General features: G+C 45.3%; 1 protein-coding gene across 1 annotated transcript; it reads left to right on the forward strand.

Moving 5' to 3' along the window:
- Positions 1-6,032: 6,032 nt before the first annotated feature.
- peli3 (pellino E3 ubiquitin protein ligase family member 3) lies at positions 6,033-16,870 on the forward strand (the record flags this gene model as incomplete). The annotated part of the gene is made up of 7 exons (XM_080519172.1): positions 6,033-6,122; positions 8,487-8,684; positions 10,773-10,902; positions 13,506-13,607; positions 14,978-15,214; positions 15,665-15,853; positions 16,271-16,870. Exons 1-7 carry the CDS (start codon positions 6,103-6,105, stop codon positions 16,868-16,870), a joined length of 1,476 nt encoding a protein of 491 aa, XP_080375298.1. The 5' UTR covers positions 6,033-6,102.
- Between the last annotated feature and the right edge of the window lie 4,671 nt (positions 16,871-21,541).

Consider the following 21,541-nt stretch of genomic DNA (forward strand, 5'->3'; position numbering starts at 1 on the left):
ATATATATATATATATATATATATATATATATATATATATATATATATTTTTTTTTTTTAACCCAACAAAAACAAGCCAACTACAAACAAGTGAAGCCCTCACCCCCACCACACCCCTCCCCTGGCACACATCCCCTTAAAAAGACAAGAGAAACATGATTAACAATAATATAAAGTAAAATAATAACATAAAACCACATTTGTCAAGCGAGGTTCTCAGTCAAGATCAAGATGACATTCTGTGTTTTTGACATACGAAAAAAGCGACGGGGTTAACCTGATGTTTTCCACTTCGAGGAAATAAAGCACTTCAGACAGAAAAGGTTTGGAGCCCAAAGAAGCACCTAAATGGGCTCCAGATTTTGAAACAAGAGGCAACAATAACATTCTTTGAACAGGGAGAAGTGGAAGATGAAAGGAGCACAATAAAGGATTTCAATGTCACCGGCAGTGTAGAATTTGCTACGACAACCAGCCATATAATGGAGGGCTCTCAATATTCTCATAACGAAGCCAGCAGTTTGAATTCCTTCTTTTCGCTGGCCAATAATAAAATAAAAGGTTTGGCAGAGCCATTCCACCTCACTCTTTGGGTCACTGTAGGATCTGAAGTCACAACCTGGGTGTTCTTTTGTTCCAAATAGAATCTGTCATAAGGCTACCTGCTGTTTTGAAAAAGGAAAGAGGAAGGGAGACTGGAATACGTTGTAATAAGTACAGGAAACGTGGGAGAATATTCATCTTAATAGAATTGATTCTGGCAGCAACGGAACGTTGAAGTAAGAACCATCTTTCAGAATCTAGCTTGATTTGTTGAAGCAGGGCGACAAAGAGTCAGCGACGTTTACCCCCAGATAAACAAAGCCTGATTTAGATATCTTGAATGGAATTTTTTTTTCCAGTGGACAATCTTTGGCTAATTTATTCACAGGAAAAATTCCACTCTTCTCCAGAGGCTTGTGGAGACGAATACAATAACTTAACCCAAGAAACAAATTTCGCCCCAAATCCAAATGGTCCCAAAACAAAAAACAAGCAATCCCACTGTGCTCTATCTAAAACCTTCTCAGCATCAAGTGGCAGGAAGACTCCAGGAAGAGTTTTTGAAGGAGGGTTAGATATCACATTAAAGACCCTTCTAAAGTGATAAAGGGAGTGTCTGGTGAATGAATCTGGTTTGGTCCTGTGAGATAATTGACGGTAGGACACTCTCTCGACCAGGGGTCGGCAACCTTTAATGCTCAAAGAGCCATTTGGTCCCGTTTCCCACTGAACTCAACATCCAAAGAGCCGCACACACTTTATTTTGACAGTCCCACAGGAAGACCATGCCAGGAGGACACGACACACAAAACCTTCTTCACTGCTGGTTGACAACTTACAACTAATAAACTAAACTACATGAACTAAGCAACAACAACACAAGTATTACAAACACTACAAACCTAACATAACCCCCAATAATTACATTTAAAACACCACAAACAGAAACTCCCATAATGCATTGCAGCCATCAGCTCCTTTATTGCTACACATTATTAAAATGGAAGATAAATGTGGGAGATGTGGATTGTTAGAACCATGAGTGTGAGTGTTGTGGCTTTAATGTCCTGTAGTTGTTGTGTAATTCACTAGAATGTTCCGTCACTCTCAACAAGTCTGGAATGAACCTCCTGGAATTGTCGCAGTTTTACTGTGAAAGGTACAGGAAGCTCCCAGCTTCAGACTCCAGTTGAGCTGTGGAGCCCGTTCTTCGTGCGTAATGACGTTGCCTCGCTCCGCCTACATTTTACCCCACTCTTTGTAGCGGCACTGCACAACGCAATTGGCTCTGGGTGCGCTTTGCCTTACCTCCCATACCTCCCTGCTCCGGGATGAACTGCAGTGGGACAAGGAGGGACGAAAGAGCCGCATGTGGCTCCGGAGCCGCGGGTTGCCGACGCCTGCTCTCGACGAAGAGCGAGAAGTTTAGATAACAAGTTAAAGTCCACATTCAGCAAGCTGATGGGATGATAGGAGCCACACTGCAGCGGATCTTTGCCTTTCTTCAAAAGCAAAGACATACATGTCTGATTTAAAAGCTTGAGGGAGCTCGCCCAAAACAGAAGCTTCAATCAACATCTCAAACAGATACGGGGCGAACTGCTTCCAAAATGTATTCATTTATTTATTTATTTTTATGTTTTACACATTTTAATATCTAATTACAGACAAAGTACAAGATGACGTCTGCAGATTCAGAAATTATTTCACACACTGACAGACAGATTGAAATACAGACAGACAACTCTCCAGTTGTGTTCACATAAAGACCTACAGTCACTTTTCCAATTGTAATGTTGTGAGGCACTGCTGCAGTGTTAAAATGTTTTATAAAACTCCAGGCCTCTCCAGTTCCTCCAGCTCCTCACTCACAGTTCGATCCAACACAGGAAGGGCAACCTTACTAAAGAAAGACTCGAGACCCTCTGGAACACGAGAATGGTCGGATGCATATAGGGATTTATAAAAACGTTTTGTTAATTTCTAATGGGTCTGATGTTGTTTCGCCAGTGGGATTAACCGAGGTGCAGATATTTGACCAGTAGTTTACTAGTTTTATCTCCCTGCTCATAAAACTTTGACCACAAGAGAAGTAAAAGTCTGGTGGAATGTTGAGCGGTAATAAGATTAGATTCTGTTTGTAAGGAAACGCGTTCCTTATAGATGTCCGGTCGTTTTGAAGCAGCGTACTGAGTCTGAAACCGCTGTACGGTGGGACAATCTATTCAGTTTCAATCTCATAGATCGCCTTTGGTGGACCTCATAGATAATTTCCCCCCTTATAAATGCTTTCATTGATTCCCATAATACAGAAGCTAAAATATCTGAGGGTTTATTAATTTGAAAGAAAACATCTAATGGCCTCGATATAAGTTCCAACAAACTCTTTCTTCAAGAGAAGTTGTGTGTTGAGGCGCCAAGGCGGCAAGTAGACATGTGAATTACTGAATATATATATATATATATATATATATATATATATATATATATATATATATATATATATATATATATATATATATATATATATATATATATATATATATATGGGGGCGACCGTGGCTCAGGTGGTAGAGTGGTCGTCTTTCAGAGTGAGAGGTCAGAGGTTCGATCCCAGTCTACACTGGTCTATGAGTCGAAGTGTCCTTGGGCAAGACACTGAACCCTAAATTGCTCCCAGTGGTCGACTAGCGCCTTGCATGGCAGCTCTGTCCCATTGGTGTGTGAATGTGAGCGTGAATGGGTGAATGACTGATATGTGAAGCGCTTTGGGACTGCACTCAGTGTGGTTAGAAGGCGCTATATAAATCTAGACCATTTACCATTTACCATATATATTAGTGGCGACTGATGCGTGATCCAACAAAATAATCACATTTACAACCAGAATCTGCTGTAAGCAGTGCGCTGTCCACCAAAAAGAAATCAATAAGTGTAAAAATCCAGTGTACACAAGAAAACAAAGAGCCTGGGTTAGAATAACGCCATGGATCAAGAACATGAAAGCTTCAATTACTTTGGCTGATTTAGATTTGAGCACTGAGGTTGAGGAGGAGCGGGAGGAACGAAGGGTCCAGCCAGCAATTAAAATCTCCACCCAAGTTGTGTTGTGACACGTCCGGCAACATCAAACAATAACCGTCTAGAGAAAGCCTCGTCGTCCCAGTTCGGCGCATGTATATTTGCAAGGACTACCTTGGCGTCATACATTTGGCCGGTGACAATAATGAACCTGCCCGTAGGATCAGACATGGTTTGTATCACAGCGCCTCTCGCTTTACTGGAGAAAGAGGAGAGAAATATCTGACCAACCCAACTCTGTTTTAATCTAAGACTGTCTGTATCGTTCAAATGGGTTTCCTGCAGAAAAATTACACGAGCAGGTAATGTTGGACCTTAGTCCATTTAATTGGATTGTTCAGACCTTTGCAATTAAAATGAAGAAACTTCATATCTCCACCCACATTAGGCGGTGTACTATTGGGCCGCGCCATTATGATGCAAGAGCATTACAATATTAAAAGAAAGAGAGGTGCCTAATGGGCTGATTGAAAAAACAAGTTGGTATAACAGACTGATGAACATATAGAACATTTAATAGCTATAAATAACTATAAGTAACTATAAATAGCTATAGATAACTATAAATAGCTATAAATAGCTATAAATAGATATAAATCACTTTTAATAGCTAGAAATATCTATAAATAACTGTAAATAACTATAAATATCTATAAATAGATATAAATAACTTTTAATAGCTATAAATAGCTATAAATAACTATTAATAGCTATAAATATCTATAAATAACTGTAAATAACTATAAATATCTATAAATAGATATAAATAACTTCTAATAGCTATAAATAGCTAAAAATAACTATTAATAGCTATAAATAACTAAATCACTTTTAATAGCTATAAATAACTATAAATAACATTTAATAGTTATAAATAACTTTAAATTGCTATAAATAGATATAAATGACTTAATAGCGATAAATAACTATAAATAACTTTTAATAACTAAATAGCTATAAATAGCTATAAATAACTTAAAATAGCTATAAATAACTTTGAATAACTATAAATAGCTGTAAATTACTTTGAATGGCTATAAATAACTTTAAATTTACACTTCAAAGTTTGTGTTTGTTGTCGTCACAATGTATGTAATGAAATTGTCCATATTTTTTAAAGATCAAACAGTTTGTACTGAAAATGATTACAATGTCAACGTAAAGTCAATTTTAATGAAACATTCTGGTGCAAAATACAATGAAATGTCAAAATAAAACTGGTAAAAATCCTCTTTAAGCTCCTTGGTGGGACCAGATTGGAGCCTCTTGGTGGGTTTTGGCCCACAGGAGAATCAGGAGAATGATTGATACTCCATCGTTCTTCAAGCCCAAATCCCCTCTCTCTCTCTCTCTCTCTCTCTCTCTCTCTCTCTCTCTCTCTCTCTCTCTCTCTATCAGTCCATCCATCACTCTGTCATAGCTCGCTTCTCCTACCTACTGAGCATGCTCGTGCTGACACAAACTACAGCCACCCCTCCGCTCCACTCCTCGTTTTTCTCATCCTGACAGATGCACACCATCTTCGCGCTGTGTGTGTGTGTGTGTGTGTGTGTGTGTGTGTGTGTGTGTGTGTGTGTGTGTGTGTGTGTGTGTGTGTGTGTGTGTGTGTGTGTGTGTGTGTGTCCATGAGATCTGCCCCTTCTTTCATTTCCTTCCCTTCACCTCTCTCTGCCCTTCAAGCCCCTCCTCCTCCTCCTCCTCCTCCTCCTCCTCCTCCTCTTCAGGAGAAACAGATGAGCCTTGATGATACACAGGTGGTACTTTAAGCCTCATTTCCACTGCACAGTACAGTACAGTATGGTGCAGTATGGTACAGTACGGCAAAGCGTACCCAGACACAACAAGCCGGGTTCTAAATGCGTCGCAGGTATATGACATCATCATTACGTGACAGTAAAAGATGAGTACGTGAGGGGCGTTGCAGCTCTGGAGCTGCACTATTCCACACTTTTCCTTCTTCAGTCCAAACTGCCACCACATGATGGTTCCCTGATCTTCCTCTTTGGAATCAACTCGTCTTCATCATCTTCCTGGTCTGTTTACACATTCTGCTACCTGCTAGCTCGCTGCTAAGCTAAGGTGGACCAGGTCCAGAAGGAGGAGGATAGAAAAGGTTTTTAAGGGCCATTGACGGTCCTGTTGACAGTCATACAAGATGAAGATAAAGAACATCATGAAAATTCTAAAATGTTTGTGAAACCTGAGGAGTAGTGGGAAGACATATCTGCAAAGAATCTGAGATCGAGAAAATTAGAAAAAAAAGCTGACCAAGTTGTCATCCAGCAGTAATTTGACACCTCAAATTACTGCTGCCACCTGCTGGAGGATCTGCAGCCTTACAGCAGCTCCGGCTGTTTGTGATCAAACAGATGACTGGGAAAAGTTCTTTTATGATGCCGGTGGATGTTTCTGGAATGTTTAATTTGGGGAATTTGACTGTAAATTGGGTTCTGGAGTGAACCAGAAACCGCAGTATTCATGCTCCCGAACTGGTGTTGGTGAGTAATGACGCCTCCGCTGGCCTTGAAGGAAAGATTTCTGGTCTCTGTTCCTGGGCTCTTCCCCTGGTTTCCTCCCTCTGATCTCTGGCCGGCGGCAGAGTGTCGGCTAATGAAACGTCCGCCGGCTGCTGCCATCCGTCATCTCATGATGAGGTGGTATAATTCTCCTCATCGGGCTCATCGCTTGGCCCAAATCCAATCAGGTCTAATAAGGACTGTCCTGTTGACTGAGCCGTCAGAGGAGGTTTCCTCGCTACTCGTCCAACAGGAAGGAGGAGGAAACCGGCCAAACTTGGGCCGGTGCTGTGGCCGGTGCTTTGGCCGTTTATTACGTCCACGCTCCCAGGATGATTATCTAATCTGCTCAAAGGGAGAACAAAGCTTTGTCATGCTTGTTTGCGCCGCTCACTTTCCTTTGTGTAGGTGGTCTCGCCCACTGCTGATTAATAATAGGCTTGAGCTTGAAGAATGTGTGTGCAGACACAAGAACGGAGCTTTGACTCGGTGAAAACACAAAGTATGTGAATGCGTCACGCTACACCAGGTAGAAATGATCCCACTCCTCTCAGAACCGTCCTGCTGCCACCGCAGGAGACGCCGGACACTGTGGTGGTAGAAACAAGCTCCCGCACAGGAAGTGTAAAATCTCCCGCACAGGAAGTGTAAAATCTCCCGCACAGGAAGTTTTAATCCTCCCACACAGGAAGTGTTAATCCTCCCACACAGGAAGTGTTAAACCTCCTCGCACAGGAAGTGTTCAACCTCCTCGAACAGGAAGTGTTAATCCTCCCGCACAGGAAGTGGTAAACCTCCTCGCACAGGAAGTGTTGAACCCCACAGGAAGTAGCAAATCACCCGCACAGGAAGTGTTAATCCTCCCACACAGGAAGTGTTAATCCTCCCACACAGGAAGTGTTGATTCTCCTGCACAGGAAGTGTTAAACCTCCTCGAACAGGAAGTGGTAAACCTCCTCGCACAGGAAGTGTTGAACCCCACAGGAAGTAGCAAATCACCCGCACAGGAAGTGTTAATCCTCCCACACAGGAAGTGTTAATCCTCCCGCACAGGAAGTGGTAAACCTCCTCGCACAGGAAGTGTTGAACCCCACAGGAAGTAGCAAATCACCCGCACAGGAAGTGTTAATCCTCCCACACAGGAAGTGTTAATCCTCCCACACAGGAAGTGTTGATCCTCCTGCACAGGAAGTGTTAACCTCCTCGAACAGGAAGTGGTAAACCTCCTCGCACAGGAAGTGGTAAACCCCACAGGAAGTAGCAAATCACCCGCACAGGAAGTGTTAATCCTCCCACACAGGAAGTGTTAAACCTCCTCACACAGGAAGTGTTAATCCTCCCACACAGGAAGTGTTAATCCTCCCACACAGGAAGTGTTAAACCTCCTTGAATAGGAAGTGTTAATCCTCCCGCACAGGAAGTGGTAAACCTCCTCGCACAGGAAGTGTTAAACCCCACAGGAAGTAGCAAATCACCTGTACAGGAAGAGTTAAACGTCACAGGAACTATTAAATCTCCCGACACCCCCCCCACCGGAGCCGCCATTTTGGATGGGTATACCAACTTATCAATCACCTGGTGGACACTTTCCCCCGGTGGACGTTCCACGTCACTATACCCATTTTTCTTTCACATCTTTCTTTGTACATAGTGTTTGCCATCTAGAAGATTTGATCTCCATGTTAGTTGCTGTTTGATTCTTGAATGTCTTGATTTATAAAAATATTTCCAATTTATTTGTGAATAAATACTTTTTGTTAATAAACGTTAGCTGAATTGATCGATTCCTGGTAATTATTGTGTATTTATTGTTGACATTCACTGGTTTGTAACAGTCTTTGATCACACCTTCCCTGTTATTTAAGATTGTTATATTTTTACACACAGATATTAACTAACTTAAATAAACCTTTTCAAACGAGACTGATATTTTGGTAATTAGCTATTTCCAGTTTAGCTGGTGGTGCCCCATTTTAATATTAATGAATAAATAATGAATTTATTCAAATGAATAATTTTTCATTAATACATTATTTTTGATAATTTATTAACTTTAAGTAAGTAATCAATTACTTTTAGAATTGTTAGATCAAATCACAGTTTACGTCCATTAATAATTAACAGTTTTTTCAATAATCTATTACTTACAGTAATTTAATGCTAATGACCAACCATAAATCCCAACATAATCGTACAAGTCAATCTTAGAAGTTAGGAGTTTAACCCCCTAGAGGACAGAGATTCCTGTTAATGTCACAGTATTATGTGTTGCAATTCAACCCTGCATGTAGTGATTCTTCCTCTCTCTGCCCCCCCCCCCCCCCCCCCCCCCCCCCCCCCCAGCAGCGAGCCCCAGCTGTGGCCGGTGGGCATGGTTTTGGAGGGCAGCTCAGAGGCGCTGTGTCCCCCCCCATCTCTGGAGCTGCGCCCGTCCTGCAACAAGAGCCAGCCCCCTCCCCCCCTGGGCTCCAGCTCCCAGCCGCACGACGGAGGCTTTCCTGAAGACAAGGAGCCCGTCAAGTACGGAGAACTCATCGTGTTGGGGTGAGACCAGTCGAGATGGCCTCCGAGGTCTACTGGTGGTCTGGTGGCAGTATTTGGTGGTTTGGTGGTCTACCAGTGGTCTACTGGTGGTCTCATGGTCTACTAGTGGTCTACTGGTGGTCTACTAATGGTCTACTCGTGGTCTACTGGTTTTTTCGTGGTCTACTAGTTGTCTACTGGTCTACTCATGGACTACTGGTGTTCTCGTGGTCTACTAGTTGTCTACTGGTGTTCTCATGGTCTACTAGTGGTCTACTGGTGGTCTCGTGGTCTACTAGTTGTCTACTGGTGTTCTCGTGGTCTACTGGTCATCTACTAATGTCTACTGGTGGTCTACTGGTGTTCTTGTGGTCTACTAATGGTCTACTAGTGGTCTACTGGTGGTCTCGTGGTCTACTAATCGTCTACTGGTGGTCTACTGGTGTTCTTGTGGTCTACTAATGGTCTACTAGTGGTCTACTGGTAGTCTCGTGGTCTACTAATGGTCTACTGGTGTTCTTGTGGTCTACTAGTGGTCTACTGGTGGTCTCGTGGTCTACTAGTGGTCTACTAGTGGTCTCGTGGTCTACTAATGGTCTACTGGTGTTCTTGTGGTCTACTAATGGTCTACTAGTGGTCTACTGGTGGTCTCGTGGTCTACTAATGGTCTACTGGTGGTCTTGTGGTCTACTAGTGGTCTACTAATGGTCTACTAGTGGTCTACTGGTGGTCTCGTGGTCTACTAGTGGTCTACTGGTGGTCTACTAGTGGTCTACTGGTGTTCTTGTGGTCTACTAATGGTCTACTAGTGGTCTACTGGTGGTCTCGTGGTCTACCAGTGGTCTACTGGCGGTTGGCCTCCATGGGGAACCTCTCAGTGTTTGCTGATGGTATTTTGTCCTCAACGGTGTCGTCTTGTCATGTTGTGGGAGGAGAACCAGAGAAGTTGTGGTTTGCTGGCAGGCAGGAAGTGAACGTTCACCCTCTCACACGGCAGGAGAACCAGAGAGGCTCTGGCTGGTGGTTTGGTTGTGTGGTAGCGAAGAGGAGAGGATGAGACGCTTCATTTGATCGGAGCAGGAAGCTTCTGGTTCAGTCTGGAGGAGCGTCAACGTATTAATGTGTTCATGGTCGACCTGGGAGGAACCATTCAACCATTCATCTGTTCAGAGCTGTGGGATCCAGGCTGGATCCTGTTATTGGTGACCCGTAACATTAGAACCCCCTGCGGTGAAGACCTCACATACCTGAGGTCTTCACCTGGAGGGAACGACGGCCTGCAGAGCACATTGACCTGCTGCAGGTTCAGTCCATCACTCCATCACTCATCACTCATCCCTCCATCACTCTCACTCTATCACTCTATCACACTGCCACTCTATCAATCCATCACTCCATCCCTCCATCACTCTCACTCCATCACTCTATCACACTGTCACTCTATCAATCCATCCCTCCATCCCTCCATCACTATCACTCCATTAATCTCTCACCTCATCACTCCATCAATCTATCCCTCCATCACTCCATCACTATCACTCCATTACTCTGTCACCTCATCACTCCATCAATCTATCTCTCCATCCCTCCATCACTCTCACTCCATCACTCTATCACACTATCACTCTATCAATCCATCCCTCCATCACTCTCACTCCATTACTCTCTCACCTCATCACTCCATCAATCTATCCCTCCATCACTCCATCACTATCACTCCATCACTCTGTCACCTCATCACTCCATCAATCTATCCCTCCATCACTCCATCCCTCCATCACTATCACTCCATTACTCTGTCACCTCATCACTCCATCAATCTATCCCTCCATCACTCCATCCCTCCATCACTATCACTCCATTACTCTCTCACCTCATCACTCCCTCAATCTATCCCGCCATCACTCCATCCCTCCATCACTCCATCCCTCCATCACTCAAACTGGTGTAACCTGATTAGAATTGGTGAGTTCATGAGTTCAGACTCCATGTGAAGAAACAAAACAGCAGATTTCACTAAACGACAGGTTTGTGTCTGAAACGTGAGAATCACCTAAACGTGGTCGTCGTTTGTGTTGGCTTCACGACATCTGCTCTGTGTTTCCACAGACACAATGGCTCGCTGGCCAACGGCGACAAAGGTCGCAGAAGAAGCCGCCTGGCACTTTACAAGAGGCCCAAAGCCAACGGGGTCAAACCCGACGTCATCCACAACGTGTCCACACCTCTGGTGTCCAAGGTCCGGCGCCGTGGAGCTTCTTTCAAAACCTTCCTCTTTCACTTGCTTTGCACCTGAAGCCTTGTCCCAGACAATTGTTGGAGTGTTTGTTTTTATGTTTTTACTGGTTGTTTTTGTTTTAGTTTGTTTTTAGTTTTATGTATTTATGTTTTTATATATTTTTTTGTGTTTGTTTTTTTTTAGCTTTTTCATTCGCATTGGGTGCTTTAAAAAGTCCTGAAAATAAATGTATTATTATTATTATTATTATTATTATTATTATTATTTATTAGCCTGCCAAACGTCAGGAACTGGAGTTTTTTTTAACCTTTAAATCCACGTTTTATTTCTTACTGGGTAAAGAAGAGCAAGAGCTCCTGATCCAGAGACCCAAAAACTGGACCAGAACTAAAGATTAAAACCTGGACAGGAAGTAAAGATTAAAACCTGGACAGGAAGTAAAGATTAAAACCTGGACAGGAAGTAAAGATTAAAACCTGGACAGGAAGTAAAGATTAAAACCTGGAAAGGAAGTAAAGATTAAAACCTGGACAGGAAGTAAAGATAAAAACCTGGACAGGAAGTAAAGATTAAAACCTGGACAGGAAGTAAAGATTAAAACCTGGACAGGAAGTAAAGATTAAAACCTGGACAGGAAGTAAAGATTAAAACCTGGCCAGGAAGCAAAGATTAAAACCTGGAAAGGAAGTAAAGATTAAAACCTGGACAGGAAGTAAAGATTAAAACCTGGAAAGGAAGTAAAGATTCAAACCTGGACAGGAAGTAAAGATAAAAACCTGGACAGGAAGTAAAGATTAAAACCTGGAAAGGAAGTAAAGATAAAAGTGAACCAAAGACATGAGGTGGTTTTAGTGTTCTAGTCCCCAAAACCTTTAGGGCATTTCAGGACCCCTCAGGACCTTTCAGGACTATTTAGGACCTTTCAGAACCTTTTAGGACCCCCCAGGACCCTTCAGGACCATTTAGGATCCTCCAGGACCATTTCGGACCTCTTCAGACGCTTTTTTTGTGTTTCCACCGCACAAAAAGTGCAGGGACGGAACGGAGCCTTACGGAGCGGTATGGCAAAGTGTAACCGGAGCCAAATCCGGTACCCGTTTCCACTGCAGAAAGGAGCTTAAAAAGTAGGCGGGGCTTAGAGCTCCGCCGATGTGTGACGTTACAACAGTCGTCTCAGTCTGGCGGCAGATCTGGACCTTATGAATCCTCTGCTGTTGTTTACATCCTCCACTTTGCACTAGTTGTTTTGTTCACTTTTATTTTTTGCAGCCACAGAGCTGCAGCTGCACCTTCCGTGTCGGTCCTGAGAGAGCGGTGACTTGCCCCGCACCCCAGTGTGCCCCGGCTGGCCGCGGCACAGAGCCGTATCAGTGCGCTGCACAGGGACACGGGTTGCCCGCGTCCTGCGTCCGATGCAGCAGCGCTGACTGCGGTTGAACAGAACTGACGCTATGCTGCAAACAGAAAGCTCCAACGCGATATAAAGTCCCAAGTCCCGGTCTCCCCCTGCCTCACGTCCGCTCTTTCACGACCAACACAAAAGTTGAGCAGCAAAGACAAGAAAAGGAAAAAAACCAAAAAACAACCAGTTCAAAGCTGACCACGCTAACAGCAGAGGATTTATCCAGCCGACAGATTAAAATATTGAGGGCGTGTAGTAAATCACCGACCAATCAGCAGACAGCTCCTCAAGCTCAGACCAGTTCCATGGTCCCGGGTTCCCCGACGGAGGGGGAGCGGATAAGCGACCACCTTTGGATCAGTTGTTTCTGTAAAATCACACATTCTTGCAGTGGAAACGCGAAACATAACGGACTTTACCTGTACATTCCAGCACTTTTTGTGTGGTGGAAACGGGGCTATACAGGACCCTTCAGGACCTTTCAGGGCCCTTCAGGAATAAAGGTTCAACATGTTGGTGCTTTGTCTACAAACAACAACAACAAAAACAACAACAGGTCTGGCGGTTGTTGTCTGAGCAGAGACAGTACAAATCGACAATACAGAGCCTGTGACGTTTGGAACGAAACACAAACAACCTGCTGATTGAAATATTGATCTTGACTCTGTTAGCATAGCCATATTAGCATGATAGCATTGAACCTACATGACCTGGACTTTCTGGTTCTTCATGTCAGAAGTTTTCAGAGTTTCACCTGATAGATGGTCAGCTGATGTTCGACCAGGTTCTGCAGGTATATGGTCCTGAAGGTATCTGGTCCTGAAGGCATCTGGTCCTAAATGTATCTGGTCCTGCACGTATCTGGTCCTCAAGGTATATGGTCCTGAAGGCATCTGGTCCTAAATGTATCTGGTCCTGCACGTATCTGGTCCTCAAGGTATATGGTCCTGAAGGTATCTGGTCCTGAAGACATCTGGTCCTAAATGTATCTGGTCCTGAACGTATCTGGTCCTGAAGGTATATGGTCCTGAAGGTATCTGATCCTGAAGGTATCTGGTCCTGAAGGTATCTGGTCCTGAAGGCATCTGGTCCTAAATGTGTCTGGTCCTGAAGGTATCTGGTCCTGAAGGTATCTGGTCCTGAAGGTATCTGGTCAGGTGTTGTACTGTTGTGATCTGAACCCTCCTGTTTCTGTTCTCAGGCTCTCAGCAACAAGAGTCAACACAGCATCTCCTACACATTGTCCAGGAGTCACTCGGTCATCGTGGAGTACACACACGACACACACACAGACATGTTCCAGGTACACACACACACACACACACACACACACACACACACACACACACACACACACACACACACACACACACCATGATGTTGTTCATGGTGAAGATAATGACGATGACGATGATGATGATGAGGATGAGGATGGTGACGGTGATAGTGATGGTGATGTGATGATGGTGACGATGATGGTGATGGTGATGTGATGGTGATGGTGATGTGATGATGATGGTGACGATGATAGTGATGGTGATGTGATGATGATGGTGACGATGATGGTGATGGTGATGTGATGGTGACGGTGATGGTGATGCGATGATGGTGATGTAATGATGGTGATGATGATGGTGACGGTGATGGTGATGTGATGTGGTGATGGTGATGCGATGATGGTGATGGTGATGTGATGTGGTGATGGTGATGTGATGATGATGGTGACGATGATAGTGATGGTGATGTGATGTGATGATGGTGACGATGATGGTGATGGTGATGGTGACGGTGATGGTGATGGTGATGCGATGATGGTGATGTGATGATGGTGATGATGATGGTGACGATGATGGTGATGGTGATGTGATGTGGTGATGGTGATGTGATGATGATGGTGACGATGATAGTGATGGTGATGCGATGATGGTGATGGTGATGCGATGATGGTGATGGTGATGTGATGATGATGGTGACGATGATAGTGATGGTGATGTGATGATGGTGACGATGATGGTGATGGTGATGTGATGATGATGGTGATGTGATGATGGTGACGATGATGGTGATGTGATGATGATGGTGACGATGATAGTGACGGTGATGGTGATGTGGTGATGGTGATGTGATGATGATGGTGACGGTGATGGTGATGTGATGATGGTGATGATGGTGACGATGATGGTGATGGTGATGTGATGTGGTGATGCGATGATGGTGATGGTGATGCGATGATGGTGATGGTGATGCGATGATGGTGATGGTGATGCGATGATGGTGATGCGATGATGGTGATGGTGATGTGATGATGGTGACGGTGATGGAGATGTGATGGTGATGATGATGTCATCATGATGATGATGATGATGATGATGATAATGACGGTGATGTGATGATGATGTGATGTGACGATGATGGTGATGGTGATGTGATGCTGGTGACAATGATAATGGTGATGTGGATTATAATGATGTCATGATGATGGTGATGTGGTGATGGTGACGATGTGGATGGTGATGATGATGTCATAATGATGATCATAATGATAATGATGTCATAATGATGATCATAATGATAATGATAATGACGGTGATGTGATGTGATGATGATGAGGATGATGATGGTGATGATGTGGGTGATGAAGATGATGTTGATGGCTTCCCTCTGGGTTCTCAGATTGGTCGGTCCACAGAGAGCATGATCGACTTCGTGGTGACGGACACGGCGGGCAGCGGCAGCAGCGGTGGGGGGGGGCAGGGCGGGTTGGCGGTGGGGGAGGGAGGGGGCGGCGGCCAGTCGGCTCAGAGCACCATCTCCCGCTACGCCTGCCGCATCATGTGTGAGCGCAGTGCTCCGTACACCGCCCGCATCTACGCCGCCGGCTTCGACTCCTCCAAGAACATCTTCCTGGGGGTGAGTGAAGGAGGACATGGTAACCATGGCAACGCAGCCACAGCAACACCAGGGACACGATGGCGCCGCCTACGTGTGACATCACAACAGTGTGTGTGTGTGTGTGTGTGTGTGTGTGTGTGTGTGTGTGTGTGTGAGTGTCCTGCTGAATGTTGCATGGGATGCAGTCACGCTGTGCTGAAGCAGGTTATTATTGTACCTCCACATCATGTTTCTGACTCTGCCTACACACACACACACACACACACGCACACACACACAGATGTGTGCCTTGGCCGTCCACACCTCAAAGTCAAGCCATTTTAGAATTTCTCCACTGAAGCTCCGCCCCATATGGATCATCGGACAAAAACGCTGCGTTTACGTGAAATGTCAGCAGGGGAAAGCAGATCACCCACCCCACAAACACACAGACCTCCCCCCTCATGCTCCTCCCCCCCCCCTCCACAGGAGCGAGCGGCCAAGTGGAGGACCTCGGACGGCCTGATGGATGGTCTGACCACCAACGGCGTCCTGGTGATGCATCCAGCCGGCGAGTTTGTGTCAGAGCCGGCGCCCGGCGTCTGGAGGGAGATCTCCGTTTGCGGCAACGTGTTCGCCCTGAGAGAGACCCGGTCGGCCCAGCAGAGGGGCAAGCTGGTGAGGGGGGTGAACTGGATAGGGGAGGTTAGTGAGGAGGGGGCAAAGTGGGGTCGGGGGGGGGGGGGGGGGGGGTCTTCTTTTTTTATTATAATTGAGCATAATTGAGCATATTGAAACAATGTGGCCTCTGCAGTCGGACGTCCTGAACAGTGACACCAGGAATGTCAGAAACCTGAAGTTTGATTGTCAGCGAGTTTCTATTGGTTTATATGAAAATAATGACTATAGTGTGTACAACTGGCTGGACGGTAATGGCGTCCAGCGTGTCACTAATTGTCCAGAATCTGATGGCGGTGTCTTCAGTCTGAAGTCAGAAGCACAGCGCCCCTGTGTGGTGACCAGAGGGAAGCACCATGAGGTTAGAACCAGCTCATAGCCAAGTGTTGTGCTGTGTCCTCTTTTCCCCCCCGTCAGGTTGAGAACGAGTCCAACACCCTGCAGGATGGCTCCCTGATCGACCTGTGCGGCGCGACGCTGCTGTGGCGGACCCCGGCCGGCCTGCGCCACACCCCCACCCTGAAGCAGCTGGAGTCGCTCCGGCAGGAGCTGAATGCCGCCCGGCCGCAGTGCCCGGTAGGCTTCAACACGCTGGCCTTCCCCAGCTTGGCCCAGCGCGAGATCGTGGACAAGAAGCAGCCCTGGGTCTACGTCAACTGCGGCCACGTGCACGGCTACCACAACTGGGGCTACCGCAAGGAGAAGGGCCCGGCCGGCCCGGGGGGCACGGCCCCGGCCAGCACCGGCGAGAGGGAGTGCCCCATGTGCCGCAGGGTGGGCCCCTACGTGCCGCTGTGGCTGGGCTGCGAGGGCGGACTGTACCTGGACGCCGGGCCGCCCACTCACGCCTTCTGCCCCTGCGGCCACGTGTGCTCAGAAAAGACAGTAGGGGGGTGGAGCCAGATCCCGCTGCCGCACGGCACCCACGCCTTCCACGCCGCCTGCCCCTTCTGTGGCACCTGGCTGACGGGCGAGCAGGGCCACATCAAACTCATCTTCCAAGGCCCTGTCGACTGAAGCCCCCGGGGCTTGGTGGGGGGGAGGGGGGGGGGGGGGGGGGCAGGAAGAGACTGCTGGGAGATTCCAGCAACTGGAAGCATCATGCAACAGTAATGCCAAGGCTTCACGTGGAACATGAGGTGTACTGTAAATAAACTGTGTTGAAATCAATCAGTCGGTGTGGTTCCTCCTGAACAATGAGTGTTTCCACGATCAATCAACCTTCTTCAGTCACACTGATCACTTTCTGATAATTCTCCGATCACTCTCTGACCATTTTCCAATGTTCCAAACAAAACAATTTTACTCTCTTTTTGACTACAACCAATCACTGTCTTTTTATTGGCTGGCAGATTGCAAGTATGATACTAACCCCGTTTCAGCAGAGGGGCAATAGCATTAGAATTAGCAATAGCATTAGCAGAGCGCAGCCTTCTTAAACGGTGAGGACGGTTGAAGTATCCAAGGTGAGGAAGTGATGATGGTGGTTTCAGTCTCTTATACCTGTACAGCTTCACCAGCGAATGCACACACACACCATGCTGTGGTGAGCCCCTGCCGCCATTATGTGCTAAAAATGACTCAAGGTCACCACAGAGAGAGGGAGAGAGAGAGAGATTTGTTTTTAAAAACTTTATTTACATTTAATATTCTGTCACTACTTTTCACAAACATTTTCATGTTTTTAGTCAGGTGCACAAACTGTTTATTTATTTTGATATGTTCTGTTTGTGTCGATCAACAATCCGTCCTGCTGTTCAGCTCAGTCTGGTTCAGACTCTATTGAAACAAAATCTGTTATTCCAGTAAAAACAGTTCAAATGAGCCCAACTTCACCGGGACCAGTCCAGAACATTCCTCTACCCAGGTCAGTCCAAGTCCAGAACAGTCCTCCACTCAGATCAGTGCCTGTCCAGTCCTCCACCCAGGACAGTACCAGTCTAGAACAGTCCTCCACCCAGGACAGTACCAGTCTAGAACAGTCCTCCACTCAGATCAGTACCAGTCCAGTCCTCCACCCAGGACAGTTCACCACTCAGATTAGTATCTGTCCAGTCCTCCACCCAGGACAGTACCAGTCCAGAACAGTCCTCCACCCAGAACAGTACCACTCCAACAGAACAGTCCTCCACCCAGGTCAGTACCAGTCTAGAACTGTCCTCCACTCAGATCAGTACCAGTCCAGTCCTCCACCCAGGACAGTACCAGTCCAGAACAGTCCTCCACTCAGATCAGTACCTGTCCAGTCCTCCACCCAGGACAGTACCAGTCTAGAACAGTCCTCCACCCAGGACAGTACCAGTCTAGAACAGTCCTCCACCCAGGTTAGTACCAGTCCAGAACCGTCCTCCACTCAGATTAGTACCTGTCCAGTCCTCCACCCAGGACAGTACCAGTCCAGAACAGTCCTCCACCCAGAACAGTACCACTCCAACAGAACAGTCCTCCACCCAGGTCAGTACCAGTCTAGAACTGTCCTCCACTCAGATCAGTACCAGTCCAGTCCTCCACCCAGGACAGTACCAGTCCAGAACCGTCCTCCACTCAGATCAGTACCAGTCCAGTCCTCCACCCAGGACAGTACCAGTCCAGAACAGTCCTCCACCCAGAACAGTACCACTCCAACAGAACAGTCCTCCACCCAGGACAGTACCAGTCTAGAACAGTCCTCCACCCAGGTCAGTACCAGTCCAGAACCGTCCTCCACTCAGATCAGTACCAGTGGTGATCAGTTGACAGCTCTGCCCCTCTCTTTACCCGAGTGTCCAAGACACGCGGCCAGAGATCAGACGACACGACCACAAAGTCTATCATTGACCTCCGGCCCAGGGTGTCCTGGTCCCACGTGCACTTATGGACACCCCTGTGCTCGAACATGGTGTTCGTTGTGGACAAACTGTGACTGGCACAGAAGTCCAATAACAGAACACCACTCGGGTTCAGATCGGGGATTGATCACAATTGATCCCTGGGGGACACCACATTTTATAGTGAGGGGACATTGAAAGTTACAAATTGTTTCCTGTGGTCCAAGTAACCGGTAAACCACAACAATGCTTGCTCACGCAGTCCCAAATATTTCAGTCTTTGCAACAAAATAAGGTGATCTGCAGTGACATAAGCTTTTGACAAATCTAAAAAAAAATTCCAATAGTGTGTTCTTTGTTGACGTTGGCTCTGTGTATTTCATTAGTAAGATGGGTGATGGCCACAGAGGTAGAATAGGATTCCTTAAAATCATAGTGGTGTTTGTATAATATTTCATTTTTGTCAAGGGAACTCAGTAGTCTACTATAGGTTAGCTTGTCAAGAATCTTTGAAATAGAGGGTGGGATGGAAATTTGTCTGTAGTTAGTAAATACTGCAGGATCTTCAGCTTTGTACATGGGAATGATTTTTGGCCATTTTTAGTTCCTGGGGCACAATTCCACTTGAAAAAGACAAGTTGAATATATATGTCAATGGTTTGACAATGGCATCAGAAACCACTTTAATTAGCTCTCCACTAAAATGATCCTAACCTGGAGCTGAACTCTTCAAAGAGTGGAGTATCTCAGAGACTTCACTGCAGGTAACGGGGCTTAGCTGAAGTCCACCAGTGGGGGGCGGTGTTCTCAATTGAAGTGGGCTTTCATTGACCACAGGAATTTTAAATGCCAATGCTGGTCCTTCTTCAGTGAAAAACTGATTAAAGTTATGGGCTACAGTTTTAGGATCCTGTATTGGTGATCCATTGATCCTAAATTCATTGGGAAAATGTTTCTGTTTTTCTTTTGTCATGAATTGTATTACTGATACACCAGAGTGCCCTCATATTATTTTTACACTTGGAGAGTTCAGTACCAAAATCATGTTTATTAGCCCATAATAATAATCTGATATAATCATAATAATATGATTTAATTTGTTTCTGTATTGTATAAATTGCCTATGATGAAATGGAGTAGGATTAGAAAGATATTTTTTGTATAGTATATGTTTATTTCTAAGAGACTTGATCATTTCTATGGTTACCCATGGCTTTGTTGGTTTCGCGTAAGACGTAGAATTCCTCTTCTTTCCAAGGAACGCAACACTGTAGGATTTGATTACTTCATTAATGAATACAGTGTATGCCTTCTGTGGGTCATCCAAGTCCAAAACAGTATCCCATGAAAGATGCTCGATCAGCTCCTTAAATTGGTTTATAGTAGATGTGTTGATGGATTGGAGTTATTGTCCATAATAGATGGATGTGCAGAAGTCATGAGAAATATTGGAAGGTGATCTGATATGTCTATACAAAGGATTTCTGAATTCATTGGTTTGGATATCACAAGGTAAAAAAAAAAGTGTGAAACCATTGTACCCAAAAGTGAATGAATTTCAGCATTCTTAACAGAGTCTATTATAATTAATATTAAAATCTCCCATGATATAACAGTCTTTTCTCTCTCTGGATACAATGTCAAGCACATCTGTCAAGTGAGGGTTAAAGTCACTGATGCTCAAATTTGGTGGTTAATAAATACATCCAATGATAGTATGGTTAGATGTTTCTATAAAAACACTCACCAAAGGACAATAGCATGCCTTTCCTTATACACTAAGCACGTAGTCACACTTCCGGTTTAGTTCCGCGCTACTTGATTTGCGATACCAGTCTGTTTAACATTTTCCAATTTAAAGCTAATTTAAAGCTATCCGAGCTGGCCGGCGTTAATTGCGCAGTGCGTGGTCGTCATAATAGCTGGAGAAAAAGGAAGCTAACTCGCAGGAGCGGCCACTCCGGCGCTGATCGCGCTCCGGCAGCGATGCAGCGGCACTGACCGCGGTTGAACAGAACGCTGAACGCCTCTGCCTCGCGTTTGAACCTCGGGCCCGGGGGTGGTACTGCCCCCCCCCCCCCCCCCCCCCATAACAGTTCCATTCACATCCAGTAGACAAACCACACACACACACACACACGCACACACTTCCACTCCTCATTGATGAGATTTGCTGCTGATTTTTCTTATTTTCTGCTATTGTTCTTTCAATGATCAAAATCATGTTTTTTTGTTCTTTGTTTTGTGTCCTTTTGTTTTTGCTTTTGTTATCATTGTTGCAATTGTTTTGCTTTTTGCTCTGTTGTTGCTCAGGCTGGTTTAATCTCATGGCAGATGGAAAATATTAGGATCACTGTGATTACTGTATTAAAAAAAAAGAAGAAAAAATATATGTAGCACTAACAAGGGTAATGTATGTATCTCCCCACCCAGTCTATCTCTCTGTCTTTCCTCTCCTCTCCTTTCCTCTATCCTCTCCTCTCCTCTCCTCTCCTCTATCCTTTCACCCCAACCGGTCAGCAGAATTCCTCCACCTCTGACTCTGGTTTCTACAAAGTTTCTCCCTGTTGAGGGGAGTTTTTCCTTTCCACAGTCACAAACACACCTGCTTGCTCATGTGGATATGTTGGGCTGAAGACCTCCATATCAGAGATCTTCCTTTCTTCAGTCCTGTCATCAAAAAACACAGCTGCTTTAAAAGAATCAATATAAGCACATTTCTGACAGCTTGGTGGGAATTTCTTAAAATGAATGGATCGTCAGTCATTCCCTGCAAACTCACACCTTCTGAAACAATCCTGACATCCTGCAAAGAAAGAAACCGATAAACTTCACAAGATGGCAAAACAAGGGAATAAGAAATTTGGAACACTTCTCTTCA

This window comes from Blennius ocellaris (genome assembly GCF_963422515.1).
Source record: "Blennius ocellaris genome assembly, chromosome: 23".
Lineage (NCBI taxonomy): Eukaryota > Metazoa > Chordata > Actinopteri > Blenniiformes > Blenniidae > Blennius > Blennius ocellaris.